Source organism: Macrobrachium nipponense, chromosome 24 (genome assembly GCF_015104395.2).
Source record: "Macrobrachium nipponense isolate FS-2020 chromosome 24, ASM1510439v2, whole genome shotgun sequence".
NCBI lineage: Eukaryota > Metazoa > Arthropoda > Malacostraca > Decapoda > Palaemonidae > Macrobrachium > Macrobrachium nipponense.
In genome coordinates, this window is record NC_061091.1 from 13,589,361 (window position 1) to 13,612,259 (window position 22,899).

The following is a 22,899-nucleotide window of genomic DNA, read 5'->3' on the forward strand; positions in this document are numbered from 1 at the left end:
GCTTCATTTGCACTGAGTTGTGAACCAATGCTTCATTTGCACTGAGTTTTGAACCTATTCTTCATTTGCACTGGGGTGCGAACCATTGCTTCATTTGCACTGCACAAACCATTGCATCTTTTGCTCTGGGGTGCGAACCATTGCTTCATTTGCACTTAGGTGCAAACCAATGCTTCATTTGCACAGGGCTATGAACCATTCTTCATTTGGATACGAACCAATGCTTCATTTGCACTGGGTTTCGAACTAATGCTTCATTTTCACTGGGGTGCAAAGCATTGTTTCATTTGCAGTAGGGTGCGAACCAATGTTTCATTTGCACTGGGGGTTCGACCTATTGCTTCATTTGCACTGGGGTGCAAACCAATGCTTCATTTGCTCTGGGGTGCGAACCAATGTTTCATTTGCACTGTGGTGCGAACCAATGCTTCATTTGCACTGCGGTGCGAACCAATGCTTCATTTGCACTGGGGTCCAAAGCATTGCTTCATTTGCACTGGGGTGCGAACCAATGCTTCATTTGCACTGGGGTGCGAACCAATCCCAATGCTTTATTTGCACGGGTGCAAACCATTGCTTTATTTGCACTGGGGTTGGAACCATTGCTTCATTTGCACTGGGGTGCGAACCAATGCTTCATTTGCACTGGGGTGCAAACCAATGCTTCATTTGCACTGGGGTGCAAAGCATTGCTTCATTTGCACTGGGGTGCGAACCAATGCATTTGCAGTGGGGTGCGAACCAATGCTTCATTTGCCCTGGGGTGCAAAGCATTGCTTCATTTGCACTGGGTTGCGAACCAATGCCAATGCTTCATTTGCACTGGGGTTGGAACCATTGCTTCATTTGCACTGGGGTGAAAGCATTTGCTCATTTGCATGGGGCACTGCCTGGGGTTGGAACCATTGCTTCATTTGCACTGGGGTGAAAGTTGGCATTGCTTCATTTGGACTTGGTTGGTGTTTAAACCATTGCTTCAAATTTGCACTTGGTGTAAACCAATTGCCTTCATGTTGCACTGGGGTGCAACCATAATGCAATTTGCTTTCAAATTGCACGGGAGGGTGCAAACCATTGCTTCATTTGCCACTGGGGTTGGAACATTGCTTATTTTGCACTGGGGTGCGAACCAATGCTTCATTTGCACTGGGGTGCAACCAATGCTTCATTTGACTGGGTGCGAACCAATGCTTCATTTTGCACTGGGGTGCAAAGCATTGCTTCATTGCCCTGGGGGTGCGAACCCAATGTTCCTTTGCAGTGGGGGGTGCGAACAATGCTTCATTTTTGCCCTGGGGTGCAAGCATTGCTTCTTTGCACTGGGTTTGCGAACCCAATGCCAACCATGCTTCATTGCACTGGGGTTGGAACCATTGCTTCATTTGCACTGGGGTTGGAACCATTGCTTCATTTGCACTGGGGTTGGAACCATTGCTTCATTTGCACTGGGTTGGAACCATTGCTTCATTTGCACTGGGGTTGGAACCATTGATTTGCACTGGGTGCAAAGATTGCTTATTTGGCACTTTTGGGGTGGGTAAACCATTGTTCATTTCACTTTGGGTTGTAAACCATTGCTTTCATTTTGCACTGCGGTGCAAACCATTGCTTTCATTTGCAACTGGTGTGCAAACTTTGAATGCTTCCTTTGCACTGGGGTGCGAACAATTGCTTCATGCCAAGACGGGGGTGCGAACAATTGCTTCATTTGCAGTGGGGTGCGAACCAATGCTTTCTTTGCATGGGGGGCAAAGCATTGCTTTCATTTGCACTGGGGTGCGAACCAATGGCCACCTGCCTTCATTGCACTGGGGGAAAACCATTGCTTCATTTGCACTGGGGTGCAAACCATTGCTTCATTTGCACTGGGGTTGGAACCATTGCTTCATTTGCACCGGGGTGCAAAGCATTGCTTCATTTGCACTGGTGTGCAAACTAATGCTTCCTTTGCACTGGGGTGCGAACCAATGCTTCATTTGCACTGGGGTACAAACCATTGATTCTTCTGCACTGGGGTGTAAGCCATTGCTTCATTTGCATTGGGGTGCAAACCATTGCTTCATTTGCACTGGGGTGCGAACCAATGTTTCATTTGCACTGGGGTGCAAATCGTTGTTTCATTTGCAGTGGAATGCAAACCATTGCTTCATTTGCACTGGGGTCTGAATGAATGTCAATGCTTCATTTGCACTTGGGTGCAAACCAATGCTTCATTTGCACTGGGGTGCAAACCAATGCTTAATTTGCACTGGGGTGCAAACCAATGCTTCATTTGCACTGGGTCTGAATGAATGTCAATGCTTCATTTGCACTGGGGTGCAAACCATTGCTTCATTTGCACTGGGGTGCAAACCAATGCTTCATTTGCACTGGGGTGCGAACCAATGCTTCATTTGCACACGGCTGCGAACCATGGCATCATTTGCACTGGGGTGCAAACTATTGCTTCATTTGCACTGGGGTGCTAACCATTTCTTCATTTGTACTGGGGTGGGAACCAATGCTTCATTTGTACACGGGTGCAAACCATTTTTTCACTTGCACTCGGGTGCGAACCATTGCTTCATTTGCACACGGGTGCGAACCAATGCTTCATTTGTACACGGGTGCAAACCATTTTTTCACTTGCACTGGGGTGCGAACCATTGCTGCATTTGCACATGGGTGCGAACCAATGCTTCATTTGCACTGGGGTGCGAACTATTGTTTCATTTGCACTGGGGTGCACACCAATGCTTCATATACACATGCGTGCTAACCATTGCTTCATTTGCACTGGTATGCAAACCATTGCTTCATTTGCACTTGTGTGCAAACCATTGCTTCATTTGCTCGCGGGTGTGAATCATTGCTTCATTTGCAGTGGGGTGCAAGCCAATGCTTCATTTGCACTGGGGTGGAAATCAATACTTCATTTGGACCGGGGTGCAAAGTAAAGCTTTATTTGCATGGGGGTGGGAACCATTGCTTCACCTGCACTGGGGTGCAAACCATTGCTTTATTTGCACTGGGATGCGGACCAATACTTCATTTGCACTTGTGTGCAAACCATTGCTTCATTTGCACTGTGGTTCAAACCATTGCTTCATTTGCATAGGGGTGCGAACCATTGTTTTATTTGCACGGGAGTGCGAACTATTGTTTTATTTGCACTGGGGTTGCGAACCAATGCTTCATTTGCACGGGGGTGCAAACCAATTCTTCATTTGCACTGTGGTGTGAAACATTGCTTCATTTGGACTGGGGTGCAAACAATTGTTTCATTGGCAATGGGGTGCGAACCGTTTTTTCATTTGCATTGTGGTGCAAACCAATGCTTCATTTGCACTGGGGTGTGGACCGTTGTTTCATTTGCACTGTGGTGCGAACCATTGCTTCATTTGCACTGGGGTGTGAGACGTTGCTTTATTTGCACTTGGGTACGAACAATTGCTTCATTTGCACTGGGGTGCAAACCAATGCTTCATTTGCACTGGGGTATGAACCATTGCTTCATTTGCACTGGGGTGCAAACCATTGCTTCATTTGCAGGGGGGTGCAAACCAATGCCTCATTTGCACTGGGGTACGAACCATTGCTTCATTTGCACTGCAGAATGAACCATTGCTTCATTTGCACTGCAGAATGAACCATTGCTTCATTTGCGCTCGGGTGCAAACCAATGCTTCATTTGCACTGGGGTGCAAACCATCGCTTCATTTGTATGGGGGTGCAAACCAATGCTTCATTTGCACTGGTGTGCAAACAATTGCTTCATTTGCACTGCAGAATGAACCATTGCTTCATTTGCACTTGGGTGCAAACCAATGCTTCATTTGGACTGGGGTGCAAACCATTGCTTCATTTGCACTGGGGTGCAAACCATTGCTTCATTTTCACTGGTGTACGAACCATTGCTTCATTTGCACTTGGGTGCAAACCAATGCTTCATTTGCACTGGGGTGCAAACCATAGCTTCATTTGCACTGGGGTGCAAACCATTGCTTCATTTGCACTGCGGTATGAACCATTGCTTCATTTGCACTGGGGTGCAAACCAATGCTTCATTTGTACTGTGGTACGAACCATTGCTTCATTTGTACTGGGGTGCGACCCAATGCTTCATTTGCACTGCGGTGCGAATTATTGCTTCATTTGCACTGGGGTGCAAACCATTGCTTCATTTGCACTGGGGTGAGAACCATTGCTTCATTCGCACTGTGGGTGCAAACCATTGCTTCATTTGCACTGGGGTGCAAACCAATGCTTCATTTGCACTTGGGTGCAAACTAATGACAATGCTTCATTTGCACTAAGGTGCGAATCAGTGCTTCATTTGCACTGGGGTACGAACCAATGCCAATGCTTCATTTGCACTGGGGTGCGAACCAATGCCAATGCTTCATTTGCACTGGGGTGCGAACCAATGCCAATGCTTCATTTGCACTGGGGTGCGAACCAATGCCAATGCTTCATTTGCACTGGGGTGCGAACCAATGCCAATGCTTCATGTGCAGTGGAATGCAAACCATTGCTTCATTTGCACTGGGGACTAAATGAATGTCAATGCTTCATTTGCACTGGGGTGCAAACCAATGCTTCATTTGCACTGGGGTCTGAATGAATGTCAATGCTTCATTTGCACTGGGGTGCAAACCATTGCTTCATTTGCACTGGGGTGCAAACCAATGCTTCATTTGCACTGGGGTGCGAACCAATGCTTCATTTGCACACGGCTGCGAACCATGGCATCATTTGCACTGGGGTGCAAACTATTGCTTCATTTGCACTGGGGTGCGAACCATTTCTTCATTTGTACTGGGGTGGGAACCAATGCTTCATTTGTACACGGGTGGAAACCATTTTTCACTTGCACTGGGGTGCGAACCATTGCTTCATTTGCACACCGGTGCGAACCAATGCTTTATTTGCACTGGGGTGCGAACTATTGTTTCCTTTGCACTGGGGTGCACACCAATGCTTCATATACACGCGGGTGCTAACCATTGCTTCATTTGCACTGGTATGCGAACCATTGCTTCATTTGCACTTGGGTGCAAACCATTGCTTCATTTGCTCGCGGGTGTGAATCATTGCTTCATTTGTAGTGGGGTGCAAGCCAATGCGTCATTTGCACTGGGGTGGAAATCAATACTTCATTTGGACTGGGGTGCAAACTAAAGCTTTATTTGCATGGGGGTGGGAACCATTGCTTCACCTGCACTGGGGTGCAAACCATTGCTTTATTTGCACTGGGATGCGAACCAATGCTTCATTTGCACTTGTGTGCAAACCATTGCTTCATTTGCACTGTGGTTCAAACCATTGCTTCATTTGCATAGGGGTGCGAACCATTGTTTTATTTGCACTGGGGTTGCGAACCAATGCTTCATTTGCACTGTGGTGTAAAAAAAAAAAAAAAAAAAACCATTGCTTCAATTTGCACTTGTGGTTCACCACCCTTGCTTCATTTGCATAGTGGTGCCTAAGCCATTTTTTTATTTGCACTGGGGTTGCGAACCAATGCTTCATTTGCACTGTGGTGTGAAACATTGCTTCATTTGGACTGGGGTGCAAACTGTTGTTTCATTGGCAATGGGGTGCGAACCGTTTTTTCATTTGCATTGTGGTGCAAACCATTGTTTCATTTGCACTGTGGTGCAAACCGTTGTTTCATTTGCACTGTGGTGCAAACCGTTGTTTCATTTGCACTGTGGTGCAAACCGTTGTTTCATTTGCACTGTGGTGCGAACCATTGCTTCATTTGCACTGGGGTGTGAGACGTTGCTTCATTTGCACTGGGGTACGAACAATTGCTTCATTTGCACTGGGGTGCAAACCAATGCTTTATTTGCACTGGGGTATGAACCATTGCTTCATTTGCTCTGGGGTGCAAACCATTGCTTCATTTGCAGGGGGGGGTGCAAACCAATGCCTCATTTGCACTGGGGTACGAACCATTGCTTCATTTGCACTGCAGAATGAACCATTGCTTCATTTGCACTTGGGTGCAAACCAATGCTTCATTTGCACTGGGGTGCAAACCATTGCTTCATTTGCACTGGGGTGCAAACCATCGCTTCATTTGCATGGGGGTGCAAACCAATGCTTCATTTGCACTTGTGTGCGAACAATTGCTTCATTTGCACTGCAGAATGAACCATTGCTTCATTTGCACTTGGGTGCAAACCAATGCTTCATTTGCACTAGGGTGCAAACCATTGCTTCATTTGCACTGGGGTGCAAACCATCGCTTCATTTGCATGGGGGTGCAAACCAATGCTTCATTTGCACTGGTGTGCGAACAATTGCTTCATTTTCACTGCAGAATGAACCATTGCTTCATTTGCACTTGGGTGCAAACCAATGCTTCATTTGCACTGGGGTGCAAACCATTGCTTCATTTGCACTGGGGTGCAAACCATCGCTTCATTTGCATGGGGGTGCAAACCAATGCTTCATTTGCACTGGTGTGCGAACAATTGCTTCATATGCACTGCAGAATGAACCATTGCTTCATTTGCACTTGGGTGCAAACCAATGCTTCATTTGCACTGGGGTGCAAACCATTGCTTCATTTGCACTGGGGTGCAAACCATTGCTTCATTTGCATGGTGTGCACCGAACAATTGCTTGCTTCGCTGCCAGATTTGACACCTAGGTGGGGTGCGACAAATGCTTCATTTGCAAACTGCAGGAATTGACACTGCAGAATGAACCATAGCTTCATTTGCACTGGGGTGCAAGCCATTGCTTTATTTGCACTGGGGTGCAAACCAATGCTTCATTTGTACTGGGGTACGAACCATTGCTTCATTTGTACTGGGGTGCGAACCATTGCTTTATTTGCACTGGGGTGCGAACCAATGCTTCATTTGCACTGGGGTGAGAATTATTGCTTCATTTGCACTGGGGTGCGAATTATTGCTTCATTTGCACTGGGGTGCGAACCATTGCTTCATTTCATTTACACTTGGGTATGAATGAATGCCAATGCTTCATTTGCACTGTGATGCGAACCAATGCTTCATTTGCACTGGGGTGCAAATCATTGCTTCATTTGCACTGGGGTGAGAACCATTGCTTCATTCGCACTGGGGTGCAAACCATTGCTTCATTTGCACTGGGGTGCAAACCAAGCGCTTCATTTGCACTTGGGTGCGAACTAATGACAATGCTTCATTTGCACTAGGGTGCGAATCAGTGCTTCATTTGCACTGGGGTGCGAACCAATGCCAATGCTTCATTTGCACTGGGGTGCGAACCAATACCAATGCTTCATTTGCACTGGGGTGCGAACCAATGCCAATGCTTCATTTGCACTGGGGTGCGAACCAATGCCAATGCTTCATTTGCACTGGGGTGCGAACCAATGCCAATGCTTCATTTGCACTGGGGTGCGAACCAATGCTTCATTTGCACTGGGGTGCGAACCATTGCTTCATTTGCACTGGGGTGCGAACCAATGCTTCATTTGCACTGGGGTGCGAACCATTGCTTTAATTGCACTGAGGTGCAAACCAATGCTTTATTTGCACTGGGATGCGAACCAATGCCAATGTTTCATTTGCACTGGGGTGGGAACCACTGCTTCATTTGCACTGGGGTGCGAACCAATGCTTTATTTGCACTGAGGTGTGAACCAATGCTTTATTTGCACTGGGATGCGAACCAATGCCAATGCTTCATTTGCACTGGGGTGGGAACCACTGCTTCCTTTGCACTGGGGTGCGAACCAATGCTTTATTTGCACTGAGGTGCGAACCAATGCTTTATTTGCACTGGGATGCGAACCAATGCCAATGCTTCATTTGCACTGGGGTGGGAACCACTGCTTTATTTGCACTGAGGTGCGAACCAATGCTTTATTTGCACTGGGATGCGAACCAATGCCAATGCTTCATTTGCACTGGGGTGGGAACCACTGCTTCATTTGCACTGGGGTGGGAACCATTGCTTCATTTGCAGTGGGGTGCGAGCCATTGCTTCATTTGCACTGGGGTGCGAAGAAATGCCAAGATTTTTAGCATATGTTGAAATGGTACCGTTATGCTGTGTTAAGATTTCGTTTCGTTTCGTTTCAGTGTAAGTTTTGAAAAAGATATTCACACATCAGATGAGTTGATTTTCACACCGTACAGTAGAGGAGTGTAATTTATGTATTTAAGGAAATCGATGTTTGTTACTTTCCAATGAAAGTTGTGTGCTTATTCGTAGGTGATGAAAAGCATACTGCCTAAACCGCTCTCTCTTGGTGTAGCTGACAGAGGGGTCACATGAAAGTTTTTACATACTCAGTTCAGGTGAGCATAAAATGATTTTAATTTGTCAGGAGTCTTCAGTGTTATTTTTTTGAGCTGTGGTTGTACATTTAGTAAGGCGTATTAGAGGCCTATTTTCTTCATTGTGAACTTTTAGTTCACCTTTGATTGATCCCATTACAGCTGGAGAATTGAAGATTTATACATTTTTTAAAATTCGATTCTACCGAACGTAGTGTGGAGAATTATTGTCAGTTCTTCTACCTGGAAATGTTGGGAACACAAAAGCCTGATTCCCTTTGTCACTGCGCTTTACAGGGAAATTTGGGAGCTTGTTGGAACGCGGAGGAAAGTAACTAATGATATTCTCACAATATAATAAAAGCACAATATTGGGTAAGATATTTACTCCTGTGGTGCAAAGCTGTTTTGTTGTTGTTGATATATTACAAGATTATGAGGTAGTCTATATATATATATATATATATATATATATAATATATATATATATATATATATATATATATATATATATATATATATATATATATATTGTATGTATATATATATAGATATAGTAATATGATAAGTATATGAGTGAAGTCATTTAGTACAATAGAATACATGGGTACAAGGTAGGGGGTAATAAAATAAATTAATAAAATAAAATACATACAAATTATACTCATATATACTAATATAGTATATATAATATATATATGATATATATATATATATATTATATATATGTATATATATATATATATATATATATAATATATATATATATATATGTGTGTGTGTGTGTGTGTGTGTGTTTCACCATAGATTTGAACTTGATGGGCATTTAAATTTTTCGTCATTCGTGTCATATATATATAATATCTATATATATAATATATATATATATATATATATATATATATATATATATAATTGTTTTGACCAAACCCTGGAGATGACACTCATGGTTTACAGTAAAACGGACATAAATGCATTTTCCCAAGAAACCTCTCCCACACCTGCACTTTTTTTTCCAAGGAAGTAGCTTTTTCTGTCTGCGTTAAATAATTAAGGAGGCTTTTGGGTGTGACTTGTGTTTCAGCAGACCCACACATTTTCAGACTTTCAGGTTAGTGTCTTTCTGAAGCCTTTCACATTCAAATATGTCTGCCCCAGTGTTCAGTCTCCCCGTAAATTCATTAGAGAGTTCATGGAGTTGCCTCATTCTCTCCTTTTTCGAGACAATCTTCTAGGTAGTGGAAATACATATATAGCATATTCATGAGCACGTAAGTAATGGGATTATAAATTATATGCATAATTAAATTCCTTTATTCTGGTATTGGGAGTGGTCTTTCATTGTCGTTTCAAGTCTCGCTGGAAAAGTAATTCCCATTTTTCCTGACCTTCCAGAACAATTCTTCTTTTGATGAAAAACTTGTTACGAGTACCAGAGCTATGCATTTTTATCAGTTCAGTTATTACTCAAGCTAATCCATTTAGTACTTAAGATGTTATAAGGTGGAACGGGGTGTATTTATTTACTTGCTTGTCTATCTTTTTTTTTGTCTATTTGTTTACGATGTGTCTCGAAAAGTTATTGATAGGATCTCGATGAAATTTTGCCGAGGGCAAGAAAGAGTTCATTTGGCTTCCTACAGTATGTTTTTTTTCTAGTATGCGTTTTGTTCGTCGTTTGATTTTGGTTAAGCAGGCCATTTTGGGCACAGTCCCTGGCACCAGGGCAGCCCGCAAGGGATGGTACGGTTGGGAAGTGAAAAAGTGGCCCGGTGGCACATTCCCGAGATGTATACCAATAATGCACCAGCCGCACGCCCCCCCCCCCCCCCAACCTTTTTTGTGGGAAACATAATGAGATTATTTACAAGAAGATTCTATGCTTAGTAATTCTTTCGGGGAAGGTCCCAGTGTGAGCTTTTGCTCTCAGAACAACCAGATGTGCGACACCAGCTGTTAGAATATTGATCAAAAGCAAATCGCTTGCATCATTATGAAATCCTTGGTGAAACTGCGTATCCAAAGTTCTTTCCTTCGTTTTACACATCAGAATTTAAAGACTAAGCGTCATCTGTAAAGTCGATCTCGATCCATGGCTGAAACATCTTGGATGGTTAGAGAGAGAGAAGAGAGAGAGAGAGAGAGAGAGAGAGAGAGAGAGATACTACAGTGTAAGGCCATAGTTTTTGTGTGACTTTTGCATTGCATAGACGGCGAAATGTTAATCTAGGCGTTTGTTCTGTACAACAGATATTTCAAATTCCAAGAACTTCGAATGGTTGTAAGAGTTCATTTCTTGAAGGATATGCCATTAAGCTTTTTGTCTATTACTGTTCAAGTATCTTAACCGCCAAGTATTACGAGGAGTAATCTCGTACTTTTTTTTAAATAGTAAACTGTCCTGATTATAATCTGGACATTCCTTTTTTGGGGTTTGGATAATAAGCGGCGGCGAGGTATACTCTCGTCCAGCAAGAGATGGTTCTACTTATTGCTAGTACGTATAGTTTGATAGTTCGATGTATTTTTTTTTCCATGGTATGAGGAGTATAGCTATTCCTAATATTCTGATAACGTTTTTCCCCACAATATTTTGATTGCGTATCGCGAGGGAAACCTTATATATCATTAACATGACTTGCATTTGAGATGATTCCAAAAATGATATAACAGTATTGCATGATATTAGTTTGCATATTCCTACTGCATATAAGAGTTTGTTGGTGTTTTTGCGAAGGTTTTCTATATCTGCAGGGTAATCTGGCATAGATACCGTAGAATTTAGTCTGGAACGTCACCCAGCATTATTAGTTGTAGAAAACTTCATCTTGTTGTAACTGAGCAGTGCTTATAAATACGAAAAGAACAGATTGCCGTTTAAAAAAAGGGCTTACGCCTCTGTTGCGAACATGACAGATGATTTAATAGATCTATAATTCAACAATGAAAGTAGAGATGAAACACAAAATAATGAGAAACAATCTAACTAAGGAGGACAAAAAGATATACTCTAAATTTTAAGGATAAAATATCAGAAACAATTTTTTGACCTAATAGTGGTCTTTATGACACAATAATATGAAATACACAAAAATATTTTGTTGTTGTGGGGATGGGTGATATATGTATCAAGAGTGTGCCCGTGATGGATCGGTTGTATTTTTGTGTGTGTGTATTTGGCGTGGGTATAGTATCAAAGATATATATAAATATGGACATGAACATAGAAATCAGTTTTGACTTTCACATTGAAAATCAGAATTACGATTCATTAGATGTGACAAAAATACTCTGATAATTTACAAAATAATCTGAAAAGAAAATATATTTGGATGTTGAAAATAAATCTGTGGAAAAAACATACTGGAATTTAATATATATATATATATATATATATATATATATATATATATATATATATATATATATATATGTAGACAGATATATAAATAGGCAGACAAATGATGTAAATATGATAGATAAATAGTGCAAAATGATTGCACCACATTCCTGACCCTGAAAAAGAGACGTGGCAAAATAATGTAAGAAATAACAATAGGAAAAAGACACGAAGTTGAATCCTTACCTGTTATACATTAAAACATCAGGTTTCCATATTTTATAAGGCGGAATCCTAAGGTCACTCACTCCATTGTAATCGGATTCGTTCCATCTTAGGTTAACGTCCTTCCATTCCTGGTGTGGAGGGGGTGTTGAGGGGGAGGAAGGGATACGGAACGTATTGAAGCTGTTGTCATAATGACCCCTGAAATCTCAATTCTCATTATATATTCATCATCATATGACTCTTGAATTTTTTTATGAGGAACAAGGAAGCAGACTATGCACAATATATATATATATATAAAATATATAATATGTAAAAAAATATCTCCTTTCTTTATATATCACGATGAATATAAGTTTTATTATGACCTACTGTTATAACGTCTCCCTAGTAGATTGCTATTAACTTGCATGTACATATAAAGACAGAATATCTTGAATAGTAACTCTATTAGTTTGCTTGCAAATAGCATTACAGCCTACTGTGTCATGCACAATTATGTCTTTTGTATAACAGTCAAGAGATATATTTCTTAGCTTAACTGCCTGCACCTCCGAATGGTGGGTGGGTGGGTGGGTGGGTGGGGATGCTTTTAGTCATATGAAAATGATGCTTTTATCTTAAAGCTGCGACGGAAGGTGGGGTCGAAAAGCTTGACTGCTGATAGGAAAACAGTGAAAATAGAAGGGGAAAAAATATCAGACGTTCGTAACCAGTGTCACTTGAATAGTGAGGGAATGTGATGCTGGTTGGAAGCTGTTATTGCAGAAGCGTGGCATGCTGTTTTAGCAGCCAGTTGTGCAGTTTTCATGCTGTTAACGGTTAATTGTGTGGCAGAAGCCAATGCAGACCGTGGAAAGTCGACAAAATATCCTTCTCCCCTCTCCCACCCATTATCTTATGCTATCTCAGTTTTGCTCTCACACAGCTGTTCAAGGTTAAAATGCTGTGAATGTTATTGGTTTTTGCCCGGTGTTGAGAACCAAAAAAAACAAAATAAATAAATAAATGAAACTTGGACTCCGATACCTCCCCTTGTGATCAGTTTAATGGGTTTAATTTCTCTCAAAATATCATATAGGCTTCAAATCAGAAAGTCGTTTTTCCAGAAGAGTGTTGTAATCTTCGTAAGATTTAGAAAACAAAAATAGATTCATGTATCGAAAAAAATAGATTCATTTGATTCCCACGAAGGAAATGATTCCCATTTGAAAGTTGTTTCCTTTGTCTTTCCTGTTTTTTTTTTCTTTTTTTCTATTTAATGGAAAAGGAGACCCATCCATTAGTCTGGCAGCTCTTCCGGGTTTTTGGGGGTTGGGTCGGGGGGGTGGAAGGGTTGGGGGGGGGGGGGGGGGATACCCGAGCTGACAGACTTGCCGGTGGAGGCAGTTAGCTGCTAATAGATATAAAACATTTCTCAATGGACTGGACCGTGGAAAAGTGTCTGAGAGAAATTTCTACGGACATCGAGCAGATAATGAATCAAGCCTACAACAAAGCAATAGTAATCTAATAATAATTCTGCACTTTGCCAAAGCTGCAATACCTGGCCTATTTTTCTTTTTTTTGGGGAAAACTGAATCCTCTTTATTTAACCTTCGGTATAGTGCATTATTACAAAGGCGTAGGAATCTGGGAGGGGGACAGGTGGGGGCCCAGCGGCCCCCAAAATGGTTGCAATTAGAGGAAATTGAGAAAAATTTTAACCCTGTTTCTTTGCACTGGATCAGAGAATTATTTATAAGTTATCTTGAACATAGACAGAGGCAAATAAATAAATAAAAAAAATACCGTGTTAACTTGTGAAGAACACCACAGTACGATGTGAAAGAACACACTTAATGTTGGCAGAAAGAGCGGCAAATACACACGATGAACGAAAAGATATGAAAAAAGGTGCGTATATAAAAAAAAAAAGAAAAATAAACAACACACATTCTGAATAACATGCAGTCTGTTATTGAACACAAAGGCATCGCGAGTGGCTGTATATATTTCTTTATTCTTGATTGTATAGATATATATAGATAGATAGATAGATATATGTCATCTTTAAATCACAAATCGCCATGACAGTAAATGATATATATAATATATGACACAAAGAATCAGTTCCCAGGTTGGCAGATGATCGCAGTCATCAGGGGAGAAAAGAAAAAATAAATTATTTATGTCGAAGGAAAGATTAGAAGAGGAAGAAGAAGAACAAGAAGAAGAAATAGGAGAGTTGAAACAGAGACGAGATTCTCCAGCACGAGGCCTTTTTGATTTAGCAGGTCGATAGAGAGATAGATAGGGTGTTGAAACAGACAGACTGACAGACAGACAGGGCAGTTCAGGAGAACGACAGGGGTTGTCAGTTGAAGTGTGAAACTGGAGCTGAAGGTTCGACTGGCATCAAACAAACAAACAGTTCGGAGCAGACAGACAGTATCGAATGACGTCATAATGAACCGTGTTTTATTTTTTATTTTTATTATTTTTGTTGTGTTTTTACAGATTGTTCTTATGCTTATTTACTTCCCGTAGCGTGACGTCACCGCTCCGTTTGTTGTTGTTTATCTCGGAACTTCGACCGCCGGTGTATCTACGTCTTCGTGCGTGTTTAGGATGACCGTTGTTTGTTCATCTGTCTGTCTGCCTGTTTGTCTGTTACTGTATCTGTCTTGGTTTTTTTTCTCCCCTTTTGCTATGTTTTTTTTTTCTTCGTATTGTATTTAACGAAACATCTTATTATGATTATTATTGGATTATACTCGGATTATTCTCCTTTAATTATGAAATAGAATAAAGTTATGCATTGACACATTTACGCTTATTTTTAAGTCCTCTCTTTCTGCCATATGTTTTCTCTTAGTCTTATTTACGGATGGATTTGGTGTTAGATATTATTACGACTTATTCTGACGAAAATGAAAAATAAAAAAAAAGGTGGATTTAGCAATCGGTTGGTGGCTATTTAATTATCTAGACGCCTTTCGAAATAATAGTCATTGATTTAAGTGGATGTCTTTGTTTTGGTCTTTTGGGTTTTTGACTTTTTTTAGGCTTGCGAAGTTTTCGGATCGTGGTATATTTTTTTTCCCGCGTGTGATTACTGTTTTATTTAGTTTTAGATGTTGGAGTGAAGTATCTCTACCACAGTCCTTATATATATATAATTATCATTTATATATATATATATATATATATATATATATATACTATATATATATATATATATATATACATATATATATATATATATATATATATATATATATGTATTTATACATACATATATATACACGTATATCATAACATTTTATTTGATTTTTATATATATATATATAATATATATTTCTATAATATATATATTTATACATGGGGCGTATATATAACATTTTTTTGATGACATTCGATACCTTTAATCTCGTACTATAAATGAAACTTTTTTTTTTTTTGCCTCCTTAATCGAATTCAGTCAAATACTGGATGACTTGAGCCATTTTTAACTTGAGTCTGTGATGTTTTTTAATTTTTAAAAATTTTTTTGTAATCCTTATCCGATTGCATAATTTGTTTATTGTATTTTACTTTATGAAGAAAATCTATCTTTTATTCAATCAGGTATTTTTGAGCGTGGATTTTTTTTTTTTTTTTTTTTTTTTTTTTTTTTTTTTTTTTTTTTTTGCTCGAAGCGATTCACCTTAATTCCCGATTGAAGCCTGGAAAGATCATGCAATGGTTAATCATTGTTCCCAGATGGTACATTATCTGATCAGTCATAAGAACTGTCTTTGCCTGTGCATTATATCCGTTGCATTGTTTCCATAATTTCGTTCCATTATTCCATGTTTACTCGCTGCGATATATGGCCAGTGTGCATCTGGTTTACAAGTAAAGCAACAGTAGTGGTTTTGCATCAATTGTGATCAAGGGAAGAATGAAACGTCTCCTTTTGAATGTTTTCAGTATTTGCGGGTATCACTGAGCAGAACTATAATTATCCATTTCCTTGGAATGTGTTGACAATATCACAAAAGTCACGGTCCTGTGGTTCTTCGTCTTGACCATTTTTGTTCGTAACCAATCAATAATGTATTTTTATCGTATATGTATACTATATTTATATGTATGTTATATATATATATATATAATATAATATATATATATATATATATATATTATACACACACACACACGTATATACATGGTGCCCATAAAGTCCCAGCAACATTACAAGTACTTATTTATAGTAATGGTACTGGGACTTTATGGACACCCTGTATATATATATATATATATATATATATATATATATATATATATATATATATATATATATATATATATATATATGTATAAAGTGAAACTCCAGTCGATCATGAAATACTTGACATTAATTATCACAAGGTCGTTTTTTTAACTGTGCTGCATGTTTACTTTGAGGAAAAAAAGATTTTCTTATTTACCAAGCGAGCGTCAAGATATTTACATCCATATATTTACAAAGGGTCGTCGGAGTTTACGATTAAGCACCTTTGACCGAGCCTTTGTTTTTGTTTTTTCCTAATATTTAATTTTATTGCTTTGCCAATGAGAGAAACCCCCTTTTTCCTTCCGAACTGAACCTGATGTGAACATTGAGTTACCCATTTTTACTTAGAAGTTGAGCTCGATGGTTCTTTTTACATGGCGGTTCACTCGTGAACTGTTTTGTCTTTGCTGATGTATCTGTGGTTGTTAAGTGCATGTCTAGGATATACCTACGTTTTTTTTATTTTTTTTTTATTTTTTTTTTTATTTTTTTTTTTTTTTTGGTAAGGAGGCCTGGCTGTGGTCCGAAGAATTTCGAAAATGTTGTATGCTGTGACTTATTTTAATATGTTCTAAGTATATTTGATAAAATTCTCAAAGTTTCTTGGTGCTAATTTAGAGTTTCTGAACGTGTAACCTGTGAGAAATGATGATTTTAACTTTCTATTTGTTGTGTTCTTAGGTGTTCTTAATATACCTCTTGTTTCAGTTTGAATATTATTAAAAAATAACATGAGTAATGAACTTCCCCACGTTAATCTTTTAAGGTATTGAGTGGCGTACTTTCCCGATATTCTAAGTCAGTCTCAACTCGATTAGAATTAAACTTGTTGATACTTCTTATTAAACTGAGAGTATTTGCATTTATCCCTCGCTGGTAGCTGCTTTGGCCAGTAAACTTTATCTTTAAGTTTTGTTCGGCAAAGCAAAACGAAGCAAATCATTTTCCAAGACGTTCAAATTAAATATATATATATATATATGAGGATATTGCGTTGCTTTCCAAGCGGCAACGGGCATCGCCACCATCCGCAGATTGAGACTGTTTTTAACAAGGGTCCTGTCTTTCCTCATTATTTTTCTTTATCTCATTCATAACGGCAGCCTATCGTGAATGAAGGGAAGAAAGAAATATAGAAAAATTGAAACGGGGGCGAAGAGGAAAATAAATAAATACACGAACAAGTCAGCAAATGAAATAGGGATCTATAACTCAATGCCACTTTGGTAACATGATAATGAAATAAGAAAATGAAGGGAAGAAGGGAACTCGTCCTGAGAGCTTTACATTGCCAAAATAAACAGAGATGGTTGCAAGGTTAAAATAAAATATAAGCGGCTGGGACTACTTGTAAACTGCAGGGACTGTAATGTGAGTTGTCTCAGTACAGGACCAGTTTGCAATCGCAGTTCCCAGCGACATCGAACCAAGAGAAAAGGGGGCCAAGTTGATTGTCGTTTTTGACATTTTCTTTTTTTTTGTGAACTTTTCCATTTTGGTTTCCCTCCCACTTTTTTTTTCCTTTTAAACAAGAGATTTGACCTCAGTGCGAAAGATTTGGACTTTGGAAAAGTGACCCCTCCACCCCATATATTGACTTGACCAGTCAATTGAAGGAATGAAGGCGGTGATTGAAGGGGGGCCGGGGGAGGGGGACCAGTGACCCCTGTTGAAAACCCGTGAAGGCGATGTGGGATTGAAAGTAATAGCTTGTGATTAAACGAAAAGCATAATGGGTAAAACAAAGAGGTGCAAGTTCCTGTCTCCCTCTCCTCCACAGTATGAGAATGGAAGTTCCTACGCCATTGATTTTTATAATGCTTCAGTAGCATTCTATTAGTGACGATGGTATAGATTTGAACGATTATAAAAGTTAATTTAATATTGCATGCACAATGCTTTGTATTAAAAGCCTTTCTTTTCTTTCTTTTTTTTTTCTTTGTATACAACGTTAAGTTCGTGATTCAAAGAAGTAATTGATCACAGAAAACTTAAGGCTCAGTTAAAGAAAACGTGGAAATGTTAGCTTGGAGGATAAACTAAGTTGTCTCTGTAGAGGACTACCCCGTCTAGAGTATATATGTCTATATACTTGCTTTTTCATTTATAACATTTAGATGTTTCATATTAGAATTCTTTAAGTCAAGCATAAGGGTTGAAATTTTATTGTGCATTTATGAACAATAGTTTTGCTTATTTAAAATGCAACTTTATTTATCCTCACTTTGTTAAGTTAAAGATATTAATAACTTACCAATTTTAACCATGTATTTGTTACTAGGAGCTGATTCTTCTCATCCTTAAAGCAATAAAAAGAAAACATATTGTAATAACGAGATCTCATTTCCCCAGAGACTGCCACTACACATTGATACAGGGACGCAAAAGCAAGAAAAATGAGGAAAGGAGAAAAAAAAAATATAGAGGAACCGGCTAAGAAAGAGTTCAAATATAGTAGCATACCACATTCCTCATTTTTCCCTGCATACACAAAATACATTGAGGCTGCCTGTCATTTTGGGCAAACTCCAAGACAAAGGGGGGACCATATCTGCCCAATACTGACGGAGCGAACAGCACGGGTTGAGAAACCGCGCCACCAGCCACCCTTGATCACCTTTGCACCTCTCTACTCTCCTCACTTGGAGGAAAAATAACTACTCCTCACTTGAAGGAAAAATAACTACACAGAAAGATACACACACACATACACATACACCTTGTGATGTGTGCATTCTACACATTTCTTCAAATGCAATATTCTTGATGTTCACATCTCCAACATTCAGTAATAGGGCCAACCAAAAGAAACTTGATCCAACCAAAAGAAACTTGATGTCCGCCTTGATCGGTTTTTGTCTCCTACTGGTTCACAAGACAGAGGTAAGACAAAAAAAAATATAAAAAAAATAAAAAAAAGGAGAACTTCATGTTGCTCACGTTATAGTTACTGTAAAACAAGGCTGCTAATGGTGTATCAGTATTTCCTTTGGTTAAAATATCTAAAAAAAAAAAAATTATCAATATTCATATTTTAGGTTATTGGTCACATCTAAATTTGTGGTTTCTTTTCCCACAACTGAAACATGATCAAAGCATTGTTGCAGAGAGTCCCGTGTTCAAAACCCTTTCTGTCTCTCTCTATCTCTCTTTCTCTCTCTTTCCCTCTCTCTGTCTCCCCGGCACGTCCCCACCCCTTGTGGAAACTTAGTCTGGGGGCGTTGGTGTTCCGGGATGTCTGGTGGCGTGATGCTCAGAGAAATGTAGTTGATGTGAGCACAGCAAGTATCATGTGCGCGTCATGGTCCCCAAAAAAACTTACCATATTCAACCATACGTTTGTAGTTAGGATTTGGTTCTTTTCATCCTAAAAACAAGAAAACATGTCTAAACTAGTAATTAAAGCTTCATATGACAGGGACAAAAGAAAAAAAATTGTTAAAAAAAGGTCATTAGTAATTATTCTGCTGAAGGCAAGACACACTTTTCACTGCCGTACATTTTTTTTTTTTTTTTTTTTTTTTTGCTCATAGAAATGCTGTATCATTTAGTACCATCAAACTTAGGACAACAACAATTCACTTTTTGATTTTGTCAGATTGAAATAAAGTTGTGGGTAAATTTTGTCATTCTACTCAACGGCACCTGCTTACTATTTTTCCATACTTTCTTTTTTTTTCTCTGTAATTATTAAAAGTTTTAAACACACATAGCAAAGACACATAGTAAGTGTAAGGATATATACACATAATCATCTCATATATATCTATGTGTAAGTGTGTGTGTGTGTGTGTGTACATTCTATCTATATATGTATGTATGTGAACAATTGTATATACATCCATACATCCATGCAGCATTATTTATCAAACAGAAAAAAGGTTTTGTTATATTTCAATCTTTACTCTGACGTTCTGTGATATTTGAAGGCACTGACGTAAAAGCAGTTAGTTATTCATGTTTAACTACAGTGAATGATGGAACTGGGGGTAATTCTCCAGGATCTGCTAGTGTGGCTACCCCTTAAGAGAGAGAGAAGTTCATTTGGTTAGACTAACTCTGAAAAACAGGCGAATCTTACCTGATGCGCTTTCACATCGCTTGCTTGGGGTGGGGGGTTGTGCATAAATTTCCCTGTCCTGCCAATGGAGCTTAGCATGTTGAAAGGACCAGATTATGGCCTTTGCCATCTCTTTAAGGAACACTCTGGCAGGAGTATAAGGATGAGAATTCCACTTTATTATGGATCTCGGATCATCTGATGTTCATCGATGATTTTGGCAGTGGTGCAAACTGAAGTCAGACAAAAGAATGCGGTTTCCAAGACGTGAATCTATATCCAAGTGAGGAAAGTAAAGCTTACTTTGTTGTTGTTGTTGTTGTTGCTAAGCAGAATGCTTGTCCAGATAGCAGCAGGCAAGGTTTGCATAGTAGACACTGATTGAGTTCCCTCCTTTTTCGCCCCTTTTCCATATAATTAGAAGCGATACATGATTTATGCCTGGCCCTGATGACATCTTTATTCATCTCTGTTATTTAAAGGTCGATTTATACACAGCTCTGTATTTTGATTAAGTAGTGCAGGATGGGTTATGATTAAATATGTTCTTTTTTTTTTTATTATTTACGACATGATCAGAGTCGCGCTCTGATGTGTGGTTATCCATCGTAGTCCGGATGTTATGCTTTGATTGCAAAAGATGATTTTGGATGAAAAATTGCACTCCCTACATCCTCTCAGTATCGCAAACGTCGTCAGTAAAGATGAGTAAATATAACAATGCCAAGACTGTTCAAGACGTGATTACAGACGCTCTCTTGAAGCTTTCCTTTCATCCAGAGTTATGCGATTATTTACTAAATTACTTGAACGCTCATCACTCTAGCAAGCTCACATGTGTATGAAGATGTTATTTTTATAGCTGTGGGGTGTTTCTTTGAATTTAGGTGTTTATTGACTCAGCCATTCATAGTGTGTGTGTCTGTGTGTGTGTGTGTGTGTGTGTGTGAGCATTCATGTGTATATTTTTCATGCGCTCGTCTTTTGTTCGGATGTATATATACATATATATATAAGTGTATTTGTGTACGTTTGTATATATGTAGCCGACAAAAACGTTAGGTGTGACTGCGTGATTGTAAGAAAGTGATAATCGTCTCGAAAGGTGCGCATATATCACTCACGATACTATTTGTTTTATTTTTTTTCTCTAATCTAGTTATAAATCCATATTCCTCTGTATGGTTTGTTTCTTAAGTTACAGTTACCAAAGGTAAGTGTATGGGCTTTATACCAATGGTTTACTTTTGAGTCTTTACCATTGGCAATAATAGTTTTTTTTTAAATATTTCCTCGAAATTGGATAAATTTAGTAAGAAACATATATTTGAAATTTACTTTGCAGTACTAACTAGGTAACTGAATATCTTGCTAGGTTGCGGAAGATTATTTAGTGGTAGTTATAAATGCTTTACTTACACATAGTTAGGTCGATCGTAAATAAGATCTATAGTAATACGTAAAGTTACTTACTTACATGTATAGATTGTAAAGCGCGTGTGTATATATATATGTACGGCGTATGACTGCTTTCGTTACCATTCACACCAACCATAAACAGAAGCATACACTGAAGTATGTGATGACAGCAATTATTGTAGAAGATACATACGATAGATTATGTGCATACACCAGGATTCCACTTTAATCGGCAACATGCATCTTATCAATCTAGATTTTAAAAAGTAGTAATGGATCTAAATTCATCTAAGTGTACAGTTTGTTAGGAAAGATGAGCAACACATGAAGACATGAAAGACTATCGTTTAACATTGAAACCAAGAAGAAACAGAGATAATGATAAACAGTACCAGTAATAATAATAGTAATAATAATAATAACAACAACACTAATAGTTATGATAACAGTAATGTGACGTTTTAAAATGAGAAAATGTCTTTTTAAGAGGTGGCCAATGGGAGTTGGAATCGGTGCTGAATGAAATGACGAAAAAGATTGGTTCTGTTTGTAATTTACAGGAAAATATTTAACAGGATTTTGATTCAGTTTATTTTGGGCACTTAACATCATCTTCAAGGTCAAAGTACTTTATTTATGTAATTCGGTTTAGAGGATTTTGATTCGCAATCATTTTTTTTTTTACATTATTTTTTACATGCTGGGCTTAAGTTGTTGAACATTAATATAGTTTTCATTATCGTTGATACTTTCCGATAAACACTGTTGTTCTTGTAAGTATTGATGTTACTAGATTTTGGTCTCAAAGGGATATAACCTATTTTGCAAGAGTAAACATTTCATGATTTTTTTTTTTTTTAAGACGCTAATGCTGGAACAACTGCCGGTAGCTTCCCAAAAACAAACATACCCTTTTCATAGCTATAATGAGTAAATCTGCTTTCCTGGTCTATATATATATATATTATATATATATATATATATATAGTATATATATCTATATATATATAGATATATATATATAGATATAGACATATATATATATATATATATATATATATATATATATATATATATATATATCTATATATCATATATATATAGATATATATATATATATATATATATATAGATATAGATATATATATATATATATATATATATATTATATTATATATATATATATATAATATATATCATATCTATATATATAGATTAGATAGATATATATATATTTATATATATATATATATATATATATATATATATATAATAATTATTTCCATTAGAG

The 22,899-nt window shown here is 38.3% G+C and overlaps 2 protein-coding genes across 44 annotated transcripts in view; one reads left to right on the forward strand and one right to left on the reverse strand.

Annotated features, from left to right (window-relative positions):
• LOC135205461 (uncharacterized) overlaps positions 1–22,899 on the forward strand; it is a 512,397-nt gene that overhangs the window by 338,496 nt on the left and 151,002 nt on the right. The gene's annotated exons all lie outside the window — the stretch shown is intronic.
• LOC135205456 (neuronal acetylcholine receptor subunit alpha-7-like) overlaps positions 1–22,899 on the reverse strand; it is a 479,209-nt gene that overhangs the window by 148,461 nt on the left and 307,849 nt on the right. For 21 of the 42 annotated variants that reach the window (XM_064236060.1, XM_064236073.1, XM_064236063.1 and 18 more), the window contains exons 3-5: positions 19,452–19,496; positions 18,384–18,428; positions 11,848–11,957 (exon numbers count right to left, since the gene is read on the reverse strand). In XM_064236060.1, coding sequence (XP_064092130.1) covers positions 11,848–11,957; positions 18,384–18,428; positions 19,452–19,496 — 200 coding nt within the window. The remainder of the gene's footprint in view (positions 1–11,847; positions 11,958–18,383; positions 18,429–19,451; positions 19,497–22,899) is intronic. The other 21 variants (XM_064236088.1, XM_064236104.1, XM_064236066.1 and 18 more) reach the window with 2 other exon arrangements.